Source organism: Excalfactoria chinensis, chromosome 13 (genome assembly GCF_039878825.1).
Source record: "Excalfactoria chinensis isolate bCotChi1 chromosome 13, bCotChi1.hap2, whole genome shotgun sequence".
In the NCBI taxonomy this organism is placed as follows: Eukaryota; Metazoa; Chordata; class Aves; order Galliformes; family Phasianidae; genus Excalfactoria; species Excalfactoria chinensis.
In genome coordinates, this window is record NC_092837.1 from 5,419,415 (window position 1) to 5,437,003 (window position 17,589).

General features: G+C 46.2%; 1 protein-coding gene across 1 annotated transcript in view; it reads right to left on the reverse strand.

Annotated features, from left to right (window-relative positions):
• Window positions 1-17,589, reverse strand: part of FAT2 (FAT atypical cadherin 2) — a 37,190-nt gene that overhangs the window by 4,604 nt on the left and 14,997 nt on the right. The window contains exons 9-20 of the mRNA XM_072348574.1: window positions 12,775-16,827; window positions 10,310-10,506; window positions 8,797-8,950; window positions 8,450-8,683; window positions 7,306-7,695; window positions 6,377-6,591; window positions 5,884-6,021; window positions 5,094-5,237; window positions 4,235-4,432; window positions 2,544-3,351; window positions 1,821-1,966; window positions 24-465 (exon numbers count right to left, since the gene is read on the reverse strand). Of these exons, the coding sequence (XP_072204675.1) occupies window positions 24-465; window positions 1,821-1,966; window positions 2,544-3,351; window positions 4,235-4,432; window positions 5,094-5,237; window positions 5,884-6,021; window positions 6,377-6,591; window positions 7,306-7,695; window positions 8,450-8,683; window positions 8,797-8,950; window positions 10,310-10,506; window positions 12,775-16,827 (7,119 nt within the window). The remainder of the gene's footprint in view (window positions 1-23; window positions 466-1,820; window positions 1,967-2,543; window positions 3,352-4,234; window positions 4,433-5,093; window positions 5,238-5,883; window positions 6,022-6,376; window positions 6,592-7,305; window positions 7,696-8,449; window positions 8,684-8,796; window positions 8,951-10,309; window positions 10,507-12,774; window positions 16,828-17,589) is intronic.

Below are 17,589 nucleotides of genomic sequence, written 5' to 3' on the forward strand. Positions count from 1 at the left end.
CCATAAGTAGAATATTCACATACCTCCTCCATGAGTTTCAGAGCACATCCCGTTGTTCAGGCATGGATTGCTGCTGCAGGCACCAGTCGGGGAGCAGCACTGCTTCATCCCCACCTCCTCCATCACTTCCTTGGATTGCCCTTTCCCATGCAGGAGAACCACTTCTCTGCCATTAATGGCAAGCACATCCAGGCAGCCCCTGAAGCCCCGTGTGACTCTTTGGGACTGGAGTGGGTGCCGGAGGCCCCCAAAAAGCAGGTCTCGCCTGCCCTGGGATGTGCTGCAGGTCCCGGGCAGCTGGAGGGAGGTGTTCCCCAGGCCATCCACGAGCAGACGGACCGAAGCATTCTTCACCTCCAGGAACACCGAGTGCCATTCCCCGTCGCTCACAAAACGTGAGGAGGAGAGGTTCCCGGTGTAGTTTCCCCAGCAGCCGTACCCCAGGTGAAGCACCCCATGAACCATCTGCAAAACACGCCCCAGAAGTCATGGTTAGCATGGGGATTCTTAGCAATCCTTAACCTCCTTTGTCCCCTGCCCGAGTGTTTTGAGTCAAAATGAATCCTAAGATGTTTCCTCTCCAACATCCTCTTTTACTCATGCATAAGCTTTGCATGGGTCAGCTAAAGCCTGAGAGACTGCAATCTCATTTATGTTGCCCTTATTTCATCTACGGTCCTTTCCAACCATTGATGATATAAAAACAAGATGCAGAGATGCAATCCAGTCCTTGCTCTCCACAAGGTAGGATGAAGTTGCTGACTTAAAAGCAAACCACACCAGTGTTCTCAGCATGGAACTGGGCCATCAGAAATTCCTGTCTGTGGCCCAGAGTTCCTCTTTAAAACCTATAAGGAGGAAGGTTAGCTTTCAGCAGCTGCTGAGAGTGTGAGCATGGCAGAGGGAAGGAAGAACCAGGTGCAGCTGGCACACACCCTGGTAAGGCCTCGGGGCAGCTTGTGTGTAAATCTCTTTGCACAATTGGCAAGTGCACCGGAGAGTTTTGTCACTTGGCTTTATCTGGAGGAACGTGATCTCACTTCAGATGGGTCTGTAGATTGGGCTTATCAATTTCTGGGGCTGGGAGACAGCTGAGAACTGGATTCCCTGAAGCAAGAGCTGACAGGCTGCCAGCTCCTTCCCAGTGCACCTGACTTGACATCCCTCTTGCTGCTTCCTATTTCTGAATAGCAGATCAGCTTAGCGATTGGAAGAGTGATGTTATGCATGCCCTTGGGAGAGCCTGTCCTCTACCAGATCTACAAACCATGGCAGTGCTGATTTCCTTCCACTGACAAAGTGGAAGAGGGAGATGGACTTTGAATGCTGGGTGGGTTCAGTGTGTGAATGAGGAAGGAAACAGTCAGAGTGAAATGTCTGTGGCTGTGCTGGTTCCTTAAACAAGGAAACCACCTGAAAGATGTGGCTGAATAGAGTGGGAGCTGCAAAATAGCATGCAGGACTCCTGTTCTGTCTGTTCTGTGCACCTGATAAATTCTTTGTCCCATAAATGCAGTGTACGAGAGGAACGAAGAAGCAAGCCACAGACAGAGAAGTTTTGATGTAGGTCTGTGATACGGGCATATGCTGCCTTTACACCAGAGGCCAGCACAGGCACTCACAGATGGAAGAAAAACAAACAGTTATCAGCTGTGATTGCAGCGATTGCCAAACTGTGCTCAGCTCTCGCTTGGCCTTCTCAAGTGCTCACTAGGTCAATTACTATAGATACGTATTACTGCATCTTCTGTGATTCCCTTCCCCCAAAAAATTAATGTTTTTTACACTGGAAAGGGGCCTTTGTGTATTGCAATGCATACCTCCAAGGTGGTGTGGTCGGTGCCGTTGGCGTAGAACACGACAGCGTGCAGCTGGTGGGTCTTCATGCGGAAGTGCATGTGCCAGGACCCCACCTGGGAGTGCTGGTACCAGATGTAGCTGTGGCCCCCAAACCTCACAGCTGTTCCTGGAAGCAGAAGTTGTCATGCTTTGAGACTGTACCTAGCCTCACCTCTTCCCCAGCCTGATGCCATAACTATCCAGGATCAAACCCATCCCGTAGCATCTTTTAGGTGCTCTCAGCACAGTCTACAACACCCTCATCCTTTAACACATCTTTATCATAGCCCACAATATCCCCTTACCACTCCTGCCTAAGCGATGCTAACTTCTATCCCTGCTGCTTTGGCTTGTTTCTGAAATACTATAAAATGAACAGAGTATATTCATTCTACTTGCCTTTCCTGGAGTTTATCAGTTAGTCTGTGTTTTGCTAAGCCTAAAACACAGGAGCTTAAAGATCAAAAATCTAAGCACTGAGCTTCTCCAGCTGCTAAGTATGAATGACTATTCCCAATCGGACAGATATTTGTAGAATTGCTTGGGATGGAAGAGACCTTAGAGATCACCGTGTTCCAATCCTCGTGTTGATGCTATTTAATTAATTGCTACAGGAGCTTGGTTAAATAAATAACAAAAAGACTAAGTGAAATTTTCAAGCTCTACGAGGTTTATATCATGGGATGCTACCAAGGATTGCTCACCGTTACAGGAGCAGATTTGCTCCAAGCTGTGCCGTGGGGTGAGGACGCTGAGTCGGGCAGTGCTGTAAGTAGACATCATGCCTGGGTCTAGTTGGATGGTTTCCTTGCAGACTCGGTGGGCACAGTCTGACCCGTGACATGGCACATGAATTGCTTTCTTCATCCGGAGTCCAACGAGCTGGTCCATTTCCCCAGCTGAGACGGTGATCTTATTGGCGAGGACCCGAGGCTCGTACAAGGAGCCGTGTGGCTCTCCAACAGCCAAGAGCAGATCCACTCCGTCAGAGGTGGCTGCGGGCTGTAAGCTGGCCATGTGGATGTTTTGGCGTCGTGTGATGAGGATGTTCCCCAAAAACCTCTGCAGGTTACGCCAGTGGTCCCCCACAAACTCCTCCGGGGACAGGTGGCGGAAGTGAAGCACCACTGCCCTGTCCAGCGCCTCCTGCGTGAAGCACCATACATGGATGTTGACACTGGTGGTGGCTGTGAATGTGCCATCACTGACCGTCACGTTCAGTAGATAATGGCCATGGGGCAGCTTATTCCCAGCAATGATCTTTCCATCTGCAGCCCCAACAGAGAAGAGACCCTCTTGGGGCACCTCTGCCACCAAAGTATACACCAATGTGTCGTGGGGGTCTCGGTCCGTGGCGTGAATCTTGCCCAGCACACCACCTCGGAAGGCTTCCTCATTTGTGGTGATGAATATCTCCAGCGGAAGCGCTGAGGGGGCATACTGGCTCTGCTCAGTCACTTGGATGTTTACGAATGCTGATGAGGACAAAGGAGGGATACCACTGTCGGAGACCTGACAAAGAAAAGAGAAGGCTTTGTTATAGCCAGCTGCTGGCTTTCATGACAGCATGCCTTCCATCATGGAGACTGACTGAGACCTTCCCTCAGTGGTGGGACACTTATCTCCGTGTGCACCTGCACTGAGTGGCTCTGATTTCCAAAGAATTAATTATCAGTAGAGATACTGCCAATCAAAGGGTTTCTGCATGTAAATGGGTGTACAAAGATAAAAGCAGTCACGTACATCAACGCAGTTGCTCAGATTCCAGAGTATTTAAGCTAAGCTTCCATCTCTGACAGTGTCTGTCTGGCATGAGCCAAGGAAACTCAAAGCAGAAAAATGTGAATAATCAGGTTATAGGATAAAGCTCTCTCATTCTCAGGCAGTTAGTGGTTGAGGTTCATGATAATAATAGTGCCTAGCTTCTTCACTGAAGATGGTATTATCCTGCTGTTTGTAACTCACTATCCTTACTGATAATGTTGATAATTAATAAGTTTACCTTGCAAAGATAGACATCTTCTTAAAAAAGGAGATTAAATCACTTCTGGGATTCTTGGATAAAGATTCCAGGATTGCAGCCAGCTCTCACTTTAAACTGGAAGTTGCTGGAATTATACTGGGAAAAGCAGCTGTCTAAGGAAACCACTGACAGCGTTTTTTGTGATCATATTAACCGGTTTCATCAATGCAGAGGCTGGTTTCCAGCTTCCTGTGGGCAGACTTTGTGGAAAAACAAGCTCTGGACTTGGCTCCAAGCAATGGGATTTTATTCCTATGTTGGATTTCTCCAGTACCACACAACTTCCCATCCAGCTGTGCAATCCTAATCTCATTTTGTCACTCCTAAACTCAGCTGTGAGATCAGATCCCAGGACAGAAAGTCAGGCTTTACCTGGACTTGCAATAGGTACTGCTCTTTCATTCTTCTGTTCAGGATGGATGAAGTCACCAGCAGACCATTTTGGGTGACATCAAATGCCTTCCCGTCGTTGCCCTGAGTGATCTGGAATGAATACGGTGGTCCATTTTCTGGTGAGTCTCTGTCGCTCATAATCAGCTCCAGGACGCTGGAACCCACTGGGGCGTTCTCCTGAAATGCAGAAAGATGCCAGTGGAGAACAGCAGGCAAAGAGGAAAGGCCCAGGAGAACCTATATTGCCACTGGGCTGCCTTATGGATAAAGAACAGAGAACCAAATCTCACACCTTGTGTGAAGCTCTTGCCAGCAATAGCAGACAGTGCCTTTCATGGCATTACACACGTGGTAGAGTCAACCAGCTAAAAGCAGACGGTTGTGCTGATGCCCTTGTTTTCTCCTTGAGTCATGTCTGCACAGGAGCAGATGAAAGCATGTTTGGGGTACGTTTCTTTCTGAGTACCCATAGGTGTTTTGAGTCCAAGCAACAACTGGTCTGCTTCCAGCAGAGATGGTGATGCTTGACCATGTGCTTAAGTTTGTTCTTTATTCTGTGGTGTGTACACAGAGTGGAAAAAGGGGCTGCTGGTCAGGCTTGGGAAGTGTGAAAGAAGAGAGGAGAAAGAACAGGAGGCGCCTGCAGCCACTGTTAGGAGAAAATGGCATCTATTGGCAGAACATCTGCCCCCACGGATCTCAGCAGCTTTTTGTGGCCATGAGCACAAAGCAACTGCATGTTTCATTGCTGTCTCACCCTTGTGCTTCAGCAGGAGCCATGTATGAGAACCTTGGCACCCTGAGGCAGACTGGGATAACAGACAGTGTCCTGGCTTACCTGCACCACCACACTGTAGTTGAGCTGGAAGAACCGAGGAGGGTTGTCATTGACATCAGACACGTGGACACGCACTGCAACATCGCTGAACTGAGCAGGGTGGCCGTTGTCTGTGGCTCGAACTGTCAGGGAGTAGCTGGAGATCTGGGGGATTTATAGTGTGGGATCACTTGGAGAAGTGGAAGGATGGTCACTTTTTCACATTCATGTGTTACTCTGCTGCAGCTTGTTAAAACACTTAAGGTCACACATTGCATTGTAGCAATAACTTCTGCCCTCAGCTGGGACTCTCCATCCATAAATCTTAAAGTACCTTGCTGGAGAAAATCAGCCTCACAGCTGCTGCAGAGAAGGGAAACAACTTGCCAAGCATGGATGAGACCCAAGCTGGACAAACATCAGTTGGTAGCAGTTTGAGCTGCTACTGCTTTAAGAAGGAGATTATCCAGATGACCAGCTCCTGCTCATGCCTGTTTTCTATCTGCTCTGATGCAAAGAAGCATAAACCAGCCATGTTGGTTTCCAGTCTGGGGCCAACTCTTGCTTAACCAGCTTAGAGCACCAGTAGAGCAGATCACAGCACAGAGCTGTGACCACTGAAGCCTTTACTGTCTCCTCAAAAGCTCTACTTTTCTACAGAAGCATCTGTGGGTCTAGAAAATGAATAACTTGCCTTTTGCTTGCAGTATTACTAGTAGCTCATTCAGAAAACAGCAGGCAGCTGAATATAATCTGCTCCCTCCAGCATAACAGCACAACTGTTTTAGCTTTCTCATTTCCTGGGACTCACCTCCTCCCTGTCCAGGTGCTTGGCAATGCTGATCTGCCCACTTTTGGGTTGGATGGCAAAATGTCCCAGCGGGTTCCCTTCCACAATGGAATACGTGATCTGATTGTTCATTGCTCCATCCAAGTCATCAGCTGACACCTGTTAGAAAGAAAACCACCTAGGACTCGTGGTCAAAAGAGCCTTGCCGTGGGAGGATCCTCAGGAAGGGCTCCTCATTGTCTTTTAAGGGTATTGCTTTGAGCTTGCTTTAAATGAGGAGGAAGAAGGCAGGTGGTTTACATCAGTGTAATTCACTGCCATCCCTGCTTATGGGCTGTCAGGAATTCTGGCAACCATCCTTTTTTAAGTCATGCCTCAATCTTAGGTGCCAAATGACACAAATCCATTGGATGGTTGTGCTCAAAGAGGAAAAAAAGTACCGAGGGAGAGCAAATAATACACAGCACGAGTAAGAAAATGAGGTTAAAAACCGTGGTTTTGTTCATAATCGTACCGTGAGGATGATTTCTCCAACTGCAGCGTCCTCCCGGATATCAGCAAAGTAAGGGTCTTGGATGAACTCTGGTGCGTGGTCATTAATATCAGTTATGTTGATAACCACCATGGTGACATCACTGAGAGAAGCTGAGCCCTTCCTTGTGCCCTCAATGGATAAGTAGTACTCGTGACTCGCTTCAAAATCCAAGCTCCCATTTATGTATAAGGCACCTGCAAGGGCAGATGGACAGAAAAGGGCACAAGATCTTTTAAATGCCTTTTAAGATACACGTGCCAGTGGGAAGATTGATATGGAAAAATTAGCTTGAGCCTCGAGGACAGAGAAACTGAGGAAAACACTGTGAATGAGGATGGTACAGACAGAAGCAGGAGGCCACTGAGGTGCAGCCAGTGCTTGTTCCAGGGATCTAATGTTGGCCTTGAGATAACAGCTCTTATCAGATGCTGTGCAAATACAGCAGTGCTTTATTTGGCAAGAAATCCTGCCTCAGCACCTGGTTGTGGTTAATAGATTGGTAGTAGCTGCATTCATTGAGTGCTGCCTAATAAAACTGTTAGTCTGGGCTACGGATTCCTTCTGACTTCAGGATGGGGAGAGACTTCTTAAATGAAATCAACTTCTCCCATATTTTGAAGTGGAACTTGTCTTCCCATCCTTTTCTCTCCTTGCTCCTCTTTCTTATGGACCCATCTCAGATCCCAGACACGTAACAGGAATCTTTCCATTCATTCAGAAAGATTTGGATCACACACTCGGTGACTTAGGTGACAAAATTTAGGCAAGAAGCAAAGACTGTATTCTCTGTCCCTATACTGTACTCTGTATAGGAACAGAAGAGATCTGACAGCTTGGAAACAGAAGGGGAAATCTGTTTTAGGAAATGAAGCATGTGGGATCACGGCTTGGCTGTGAGACCATCTTACCTGTGTTTGAATTGAGCTGAAATTTGCCATGGTCATTGCCATTCACAATTTCGTACTTGATCTCTGTGTTTTCTGCGTTGTCTCTCGTCAAGGCTGATAAGTTGAGGACCTCCGTACCCACAGCCACGTCTTCTTTCACCATGGCCACATATTCAGGGGCCAGGAAGACAGGCAGATATTCATTTAGATCCACAACGGAGACAGTGACAGTGCCGAGAGCAGAGAGGGGCTGCGGGGTGCCCTGGTCAGTGGCACAGACCGTCAGCTCAAAGGCTGAGTGCTGCGAGTCCTTCAGGGGCTTTTCCAGACGGATCACCCCCGTGGTTTCCTCAATTGAAAAGTGTCCATTGGCAGAGTCAGAGAGGGAATAGACAACCTCGGCATTGAGACCTGGAAGGGTAAGGGACAAGCTGCATAAATTTGTGGCTAGGAATGCTGCTGGTATTAATTCTTTTATCTAGAAGGATGATATATGCCTTGGTGAGATGATATTTCTAGGGAAACTGGGGATTGCATGAACATCTTCTTCAAATGTGCCCCTGTCCACCCATATCCCCCTGTTTTTAAATGTCATTTTCCTTCATCTCTGCTTCCAAAGCAGGTCTTGCTTTTATATCATGTAAGTTCAGTCTCTGCTCAACACTTTTCTTAGGAGCCTTTTGCCTATATCTTTTGTTTTCCAAGGACTTCTCCACCCATTTTGGGTGGTCCTGTGTGGAACCAGAGGTTAGACTCGATGATTCCTACAGGTCCATTCTAACTTGGGATATTCTATGGTTCTATGATATCATCTACCCTCTCCAGACACACAGCTCCTTTGGTCCTTATTATGCCCATTTTGTCTCTGTCTTTCATGTGATTTCTGTCCAGTTTGGAGCTGTGTGTCGTAGTTTGTGCTGTGCATTACTGTTACAGTTGATGAGCTTTTCCTTTAATTCTGTGCATGTTTCTGCAGATGTGCATTTCTGACAGGTGCTGATGCCAGCCTGCTAGTCAAGAACATGTCAGTGATGAGATCCAGGCAGGCTCTTGCCAAGACTCACTCATCTATGCCCAAGTGCTGCAGCCCTTCCCTAGCTTTTAAAGCTTTCTATTCAGGATGAAAGATGGACTTTGCTATAATGTAAATCTCACCCTGACTCACCTTCATCAAGGTCCCTGGCGGATACCACGGCAATGGGTGTTTTTGTGGTGGTGTTGTCAAAAACAGCGACGGCGCAGTGGCTGGGGAAGAATCTGGGTGCATTGTCATTGGTGTCCTCTATGGTCAGTGTTATGTCTGCCTGGCACGAGCGGCCGCCGCCATCGGTAGCTTTGGCAACCAGGTGGTAGGTGGGCTTCTGCTCTCGGTCAAGAGGTGCAGAGGTGGTCAGTTCCCCTGTGGGAAAGAATGGGAAGTGGTCTTGTGTCCAGCAACTGCAAACCCTACTGCATATATTGAGCCCCAAGTATGGAAAGGAGGAAAGCTCTGCATGCAGGTCCTGATCTCACCAGTGTGGGGACCCAGGCGGAACTCCTCTGCGCCAGGGCCGTGCAGGCTGTACGTGATCTGGGCATTGCTGCCAACATCAGGGTCGGTCGCTGATATTTTCAAAATGAAATGACCTGGCTGAGCATCTTCGGAGACTCTTCCAGTGTAGAATATCTGGCAAGGACAGAAGGTGTCATTGGCATCTGACCTGTCTCCAGAACACCTTCACATCGTGTGAGGGGGAATGGAACAGGAGAAGCTTCATAGAAAAGGGTAAAACATGTGGTTTGTAGGAAAACACAAGGTGCCTTATGTCTTGGTGGTGTGAAGGATGACAGCACCAGGGTACGTGAGCCCAGACTGGAGGACAGACCTGTTACATTTGGCACTTTGGTGTCCCTGGCTGGAACAGCAGCCAACAGTGAAAACCACAGCTTGGGAAGGACATAGACCTCAGGGAGAGAGGCTTGGAGATACAGAAAATGTGACCCATGATTAAACTGATGATTTCTATCTAGCTTTATGATATTAAAAAGAAATGTCAGTAATTGGTTTGACTATGACAACGCATAACAGGTTGTTGAATAGGGTAAAGCAGCAGCCCTGTTACCAGTATGGTGGGATGAGAGGTGATTGCCTTAAGCTGTGTTAGGGGAGGTTCAGGTTGGATAGTAAGAAACATTTATTCTCAGCAAGAGTGGTTAGGCACTGGAATGGGCTGCCCAGAGAGATGGTGGGGTCACCATCCCTGGAGGTGTTCAAGTACTGTGGCACTGAGGGACGTGGTTAGTGGGCATGGTGGGGATAGACTGTCAGCTGGATGTGGTGATCTTAGATGTTTCTTCTAACCTTAACGATTCTATGTGTCAGTTCTGACACTTGGACTGACAGTGATACCTTTAACTTCTTCTAAAGCCTAGATTTTTTGTTAACAAGTGCTAAATAATAGATGTAGCTTCTTTTATCCTCCCTCTTACATCAGACTATGCAGGCTGCTGTGGGTGCATTTCAGGACTTGCTGCTGGTCTCTGCTGATACACATGGAGGCCAGTATTTTGCATCATGCCTTTGAGAGGAGAGCAGCTGATTCTAGGGTATGGACTGGGACCAGTGAGCTCATTTCACCCAAGCCTCTGACTCTCCTTTGGGAAACAGCCTCTTCTGTTCTTTCTCACCGTAAGATCCATACCAGTGATCAGCTCTCCACAGTTACAGCTCTCCTGATGGGAATTTTTCAACTTAGCAGGATATAAAACTTGGTAATTTACATGCCCCTACCCAGAAGGTTTCCTGGCATTGTTTATCTCCAAAAATTATCCTTCATAATGCTTAGGTATTCACTTACTGCTGGCAAACATGCTTGGAGGCTAAATTTAATGTTCTTGCTTGACGTGCGCCTTAATTAAAATTGCTAAGTATAATCAAAGCAACAGGATTGTGTGAGAAACATGACAAGCCAAACCCTCTCAGCATGTGCTCTTCCTGCCTTTTCTTCCCCTTGTGCCCCCTGATGTAGCAGGACAGCTGCCTTACCTGGCCACACTCAGGGCTGTTGTCGTTGATATCCAGAACAAAGATTTCCACTTCGGTGGTAGCCTGAAATTTCCCATCAGAAGCCATCACCTTGAGGAGATATTTCTCTGTATCTTCTCTGTCCAAGGGCTTCTTGGAAGAAATTGTCCATTCTCCTTCAATTTGGTCAACTGTGAACTGTCCTAGCATATCTCCTTCTAGAAGGGGCAAGAAGAAGAAAACAGACATTTATGGAGTACTGCAAATCCAAAGTGATAAGAGAACACTAGCACAGGTGGTCTAGAAAGGTGCTGGACACCCCAGGTCAAGCTGGAGGGGCTCTGAGCACCCAATGGAGCTGTGAGTGTCCCTGTTCATTGCAGGGGAGTTGGACCAGATGGCTTTTAAATGTCCCTTTCAAATCAAAAGGTTATTTGATTCCAAGGGAGATACAGATGTGGCTACTGCTGGTCCCATAGGAGAGCTGGAAGACTTGCATTGGTGACAGAGAAAGGGCACTGGTGTCATACCAGCCCCATGGGGAGTGGTTGGTCTACTGCACAGATCAGAAATGCCCCGTGTGTTTCTGCTGTTCATGGAATATTACGCTGGGGAGATGAATGGGGTGGAAAGAGGAAACAATTCACAATTGCAAAAATGTCTTTGTAATGTTCTGCAGATATGCATATTAATTGCTGGAAAACCACAGTCTCACTCTCCTAAAATGTGTCAGACTTTCTTGGTGTACGTTCCTAAAGGGATCTGAGTGTTGCAGCTACCTTGCAGACACTGGTTAGGCTTTGTTGCTTTATGACACAACCTTCAGATGCATGTGAATCTGGAGCTGCTTTTCACTCTGTAAGACGTAGCTGATGGGAGACACAAGTAAACTGAGACTGGGTAGGCTCTTCAGTCCACCAGATTAATGTCACTCCTGCTATTGTTGTACAAAGTGGATTTTAAAAGGCCCAGAACTGCCCCTGGCACATCCCTCTCTTCTGGCAAGGAGCTCATGTCCTCTGCTGAACCCAAACCAAGTCACCAGAGAAAGAAGAGAGCACATTAGGTAATGGGAAGCAATGCAGAGAGCTGGCTGCAGGGCTTGTTTGCTTTGGGCTCTGAAGGGCTCACACAGCCAAGTAAATTAATTTTGCTCTCTCTTCTTTCATGTACACTGTGGAGATGTGGTAGTGAATCTGCAGGCTCAATGAGACATCTGCTGGCCCTTCTCATGCTGCCACACTGCAGCCCTTGCTCAGATCTAGGTCCCGTGTGCTTGAAATCAAGGTGTGTGTGGAAAGTGGGAAGTTTTCTTTTGCTGTGGTGTTATGCTTCACTTGTATTTATATGGTTATGTGTAAAGACTGAACTGAGCTTTGAAGTACAAAGCAGCAAGAATTTAAGGTATCCACCACTAACACCAGTGTGAATTCTCTCAGGTTTAAAACTACTGCCTTAAAAGTGGCAGAAACAACAGTACTGGAATGGATTGACTACTGTCTCCCAGAGGCTTGTGAATAGCTAGGCATACCATACACCAACCAAGTTCCAGCATCCCTCCTTTGTTTTGAATGGTTACTACAATAGATAACAGGCTACAACAAGAACTCGTTAAATGCTTTGACCCTGAAGGGTCTTCATTTGAGTTTGAACAAACATTTTAATTTGAAGTATCTGTTCCAGGACCCCTTTGGGGTCAAAAAGTACCATAAAATCAAGCTGCTACTTGTGCGGATGCACAACATTCCAGTATAAACTTTAGTAGATTTACAGCAGTGGTTAATTTTAGTTGGCACTGCTGATGTGTGGAGTCATCTTCTGTGCTTTCTATTAGCCAAAACTCCCCCAAAGATTGAGGTGATAGTCTCAAATATCCGCCATTCTGCAGAGCAATTACCTGCAGCCATATCTAATTTTTTGATAAGCTGGAGTCAAAATGGCATCAGAAGAAACACGTTTTATACTGGAAAGATATGTCCATATATGTACTTGTTAAAACATACAGATAGGCTACATGTTTGTGTGGTGCATGAGCTGTACTGCTTGTAGGGCCAAAGAAATTACATACAGATCTCAAAACCTATGAGAAAAAACCTTCCTTTTGGTTTCTGTCCCTGCCCTGGACATTACAGTTACGTAGTTATAATTATTTAGCTAGTTAAAAAGAAGTAAATACTTGTATGGTACTGCGTATTTATTTGTATTTTAAGAAATATGGAAGGTCCAGTGGAGAAGACAGCTGTTTTAATGATAAATCCATTCAGCTAGTTTTGGGAATGTCACTGAAATTAGTTTCTAAAGAGTTTTGCACACCCTAGGCTCAGCTGCCTGATGAGTTAGGCTTCATTTCCTATTTCCAATAGGACTGTCAGGGTGAAGTTATTTCTGTATCAATAATATACAAGACAAGATATCAAAGCCTCACTTTGACATGATATCCTAATAATTCTTGCCCATTTAAAATACATAAAGTCATGAAAACTCACCAGTTATGTAGCATGTGACCCGCCGATTCTGCTCAGAGATGTCTGCATCAATAGTACTCAGTGTGACAATGACTTGCCCTGGCTCTGCGTTCTCAATTACCGACCCTTTGTAGAAGTCTGAGGTGAACTGGGGAGCATTATCATTTTCATCAGAGACGGTGACTTCCACCAGGGTTTGGGAAGAGAGTTGGACTTTTCTGCCATGGTCAGTGGCCACCACATAGAAACGGTAGGTCTCCTGAGTTTCACAATCCAGCTCCTTCAGTGTAGTGATCCATCCAGTCTCTCCATCAATGGTGAAGAGTCCTCGGAGGTTGCCAGACTCTGCTTCCAAGCTGTAGGTCACTTGTCCATCATTTCCTGTGTCTTGGTCATTTGCTGTCACTTGAATGACTGTTGTTCCTGATGGCATGTTCTCCATGACAAAAGCTTTGTAAGGATCTGCCTCAAAAACAGGCTTGTTGTCATTGATGTCTTGCACTTGGATGTTCACAGAAACCAGAGAGACCAGCTCAGTCTCCTGATGTGAGCAATGAGCCATAACATCAATCTGGTACCACTTGGTGGTCTCGTGATCCACTGCCTTTTTGATTTTCAAAGCTCCAGTTTGTTCATCCAGAGTGAACACCTCATCCTTGTTACTTTCTGTAGTGGTTCCCTTTACCAAGCTATATATGATGGGATCCTCTGCAAAAGCTTTGACTGACCCTATTTCTGAACCTTCTGGAAGGTCCTCAGATGCTGAGAATGTATAAAGGGGCTCAGAAAATCTTGGCAGTGTCACTTCCCTGGGGACAATCTGAAGATTCACTGGGACAAGGGAATTCCAGTGAGGAGGTCTGCCGTCTTCAGCTTTCACCTTGAAGTTAAAGGCTCTGTTTTCCAAACCAACAAGGCTCTCCTTGACCTTAACAACCCCAGTGGCAGCATTGATCTCAACGATGTCTTCTGATACATCTTCCACGGAGTCAACGGAGTAAACAACATCTGCATTTGCACCTTCATCAGCATCATAAGCCAGTACCTGAATGACAGGGGAGCCTTTGCTTACGTTGGACTGGATGGACAGTGTGTATTCAGAGGCTTTGAACTGAGGAGGGTTGTCATTCTCATCTGTAAGGATTATTTTAACAGTGCAGAACGCCACCTTCCCACCCCCATCCTTAGCCATGACCTTAATGGCAATGACTCTCTCTGTGGAATTTTCTCTGTCCAATTTTTGCAGTGTGGTAATATGACCTTTGTTGTCTATGGAGAACTTCTCATCTGCAAGTTTGTTGATGATGGTGTAGTCTATAGTGCCATATGGGCCACCATCTGGGTCAATGGCCAGCAGCTCAATCACTTTGGTTCCTATTTCAGCGTTTTCTGCCAGCTCTGCCTCGTACACGTTCTGCTGAAAAGAAGGGCTGTATTTGTTGGCATTTGTGGTGTTGATATACACAGGCACAGTGCTCTTGAAAACTCCATCTGAAGCAGAAACTCGGAGACTGTAAGATGACTCCAAGTCCTTTTTGCAGCGGTTGAACATAGATATTATCCCAGAAGTGCTGTTGATGGTGAAATGCCTGTGGTCGTTGCCTGAGAGAATCACATACTCAAGTCGGGTGGTGTCTCCACTGTCAGGGTCCAGGGCCTGGACTTTTATCACAATGTGCCCACACGTTGCCATTTCGCTTACCTTGGCTTCATACTGAAGCTGGCTGAACTCAGGAGGATTGTCATTGATGTCTGTCACATCTACAATTACCAGGGCATCGCTGCTAAGTGGAGGCATCCCATGGTCTGCAGCTCTCACTTTCATGCGAAACTGTTGAGTTTTTTCGTAATCCAGTGCTTGAGCCGTTGTTATTTGCCCTGTGCTGCTGTCAATATTAAAGAACTTGGTAGCATCTGAACCATCATCCAAGATCTGATAGGAGACCACTTTGTTTCTGCCTGAGTCTTTATCAGAAGCGAAGACTTGGACAACAGGGGTATGTGCTGGCATGCCCTCTGAGACAGACGCCGTGTAGATCATCTCAGAAAATACGGGTGGGTTGTCATTAATGTCTTCTACCTCCACCTCTACCCTGGCTTCTGAAAATGATCCTACTGCCGTGTCTGTGGCCCTAACAGTGAACGAGTGCTTTGTCTCTAGCTCATAGTCCAGCTGCCCCGTGACAGTAAGGACGCCAGTTTTGAAGTCAGTGCTGAACAGTTTCAGGGAGTCTTCTTCCACTATGTTGTAGATGAGGCGCAAGCCTTCAGGGCTGCGGGCCTGGATGTGGAGGATGGATGTGTATGGGGGGATATTTTCTGGCACTCTTACTCGGTAATACAGGCTTTGGAACAGAGGGTTAGATTTGTTCCTCACGCTGATCACAACCTCTTCTTCAGCGAGGAGTGGAGGCTCGCCCTTGTCCTTAGCAATGACTCGGAGGCTGTATTTGTTTAAAGCATGATAGTCAAGAGGCTTCTTAAGTGAGATGTCTCCTAGGTAGGGGTCAATCCAAAAATACTTATAGTCCTCTGCAAAAGAGTAGGTAATGGCTGCGTTATTCCCTATGTCTTTGTCTGTTGCTGACACCTGAAAAAGTACATCACCGGGCTCCGTGCCATCCTGCACTGAGGTGTAGTACGGCACGTTCTCAAACTGAGGTGGGTTGTCATTGACATCTTCTACATAAACTTTGACAGTGGCTTGGGACACTCTCGGTGGTTTCCTATTGTCCTTCACTTCCACAGCTACCTCGTGCACATCTTGTGCTTCACGGTCAAATTTCACACCCTTGGTCTGGAGTACTCCAGATGCCTGGATCATTTTAAATCTTTCCTTCCCATTCAAAAGTGAATAGAAGAGTGGTTCGTTTAGCTGATATCCCTTGACCCCCAGCACAGTGAGAGTCTTTTCGTCCGTAGAGTTCTCCATCACAGTTGCTGTGTATACATCTTGATCAAACTTTAAGCCACTACCTCGTGCTTGAGTTAAATTTAGTTTAACCAGAGCAGTACTCTTATATAAACCATCGTCAGCTCTGACCGTGAGTTCACGATTACTTCCCAAGCCAGTGGCATTAAGAATGGAAATGAGACCAGTGAGTGGATGAATGTAGAAGGCATTATCAAGGTTTGCTTCCACAATGCTGTAGGTCACCTCTGAATCAGCATCTTTTGCCTGTACTGATAAAAGCTCCATCCCTGGATGGGCTGGTAACAGGACAGAAAGCTCGTAAGTGTCTTTGGCAAAGACTGGAGGTGAATCATTAATGTCTTTAACGTGGATTGTGACCTTGGCTGGCTTGGATGCAAACAAACTGGGATTTCCACTGTCGTGTGCATGTACACTGAAGTGGAAAACTGGGGTGAGCTCATAGTCTATATCAGCACGGCTGGTAAGTGTCCCTGTGCTGGGATCTACTGTGAAATATTTCAGTGCTTCCGGTTCCAAAATCTCATAGACAAGCAAAGCATTGGAGTCTTGATCAGCATCTGTTGCGTGGGTCACCAGTGGAGCATTGCTTTCATCTAGAACCATGCTTTGTGGGGGAGCATTCTCCATGATCCAGCCGATGAAGGCAGGCTTAGCAAAGATAGGCACATTGTCATTCTCATCTATGACATAGATAAGCACCAGTGTGTCCATGGATGCTCCAGCCATGTTGGTGCCACGAACTTTCAGCTGGTAAAAAGACACCTGCTCAAAATCTAAGCTCTTCTGGGTGGAAATGAGGCCTGACTGGTAGTTCATGGAGAACACTCCGTCTCCATTTCCATCTTTTATTTCATAGCTGACTGGTGACAAGCTTGAGGCCAAAACCTGGATCAGAGGAGAGCCAACAGCAGCAGATTCACTGATCTCAGTGATGTATTCAGCCTCTGGAAATTTTGGAGGGGTATGATCAGAGGGTCTAATGCGGATGTGTACTGTAGCAGAATCTTTAAGCTGGGGGGACCCTTGATCTTCTGCCTTTACAATAAGAGTAAATCTCTCTTGCTTGGATGGGTCCAGTTTCTGTGCAACTGTAATAATACCAGAATGTGGGTCGATGCTAAAGAAACCTTCCCCATTACCTGCAAGAAGAGAAATGCAAAGTGAAGAACGCAAACACCCTCTTGCTCTTGGTTTTCTGTATGTCTTTTCTATAGTGCTCCCAATTTTAGATCTAATTAACACATATATATATATTATTTTTTTAATGAGGGGACTACAATCTTCTTTCTAAATAATTTCTAAATAATTTTCATTCTAAGAACAATGAATCCATTGAGATCTGTGGGGTAACATTTAACTCAATCAAAATGTAAATTAGAAGATGAATACTCTTCTAATTTAAGCATATTTAGTAGTGGCAGAGTATGTGCTTGGAACTTCTGCCTTGTGTGCAGAACAAGGTAGCACAGACTGTACTCGTCGCTTCAAGCCCTGTCATGCTTATAATTACCAATGCTTCAGGAGCAATTAAATTCCTCAGTGCTTGATCTCAATTGCAGTGAGAAAGATGTAGCAAAGGATGTCTCCTCTCCTGCAAAGAATTTACCTGCTAAATCAGCAGTGTGGCACAGCCATAGGTATTTAGGTTCTAACCTTCGGAGTGAATGATAAAATACTTGCACAAGTTTGTATGACCCACAGAGACCCAACAACCAAAGCTCCCCTTTCCTCAAGAATGTATTTCTTAGTAGAAATAGTGGAAGGGATGGTGGTGGCTGCGTAAAGGCAGCACTTTTGTCTAATAAGCACAGTGGTCCGTCATTCCATTCCCAAGGGCTGGAAGATCTGACCTTAATTTGTTCTAACTTGTCCATTCATATTTTGCCTTAGAACAGTGACTT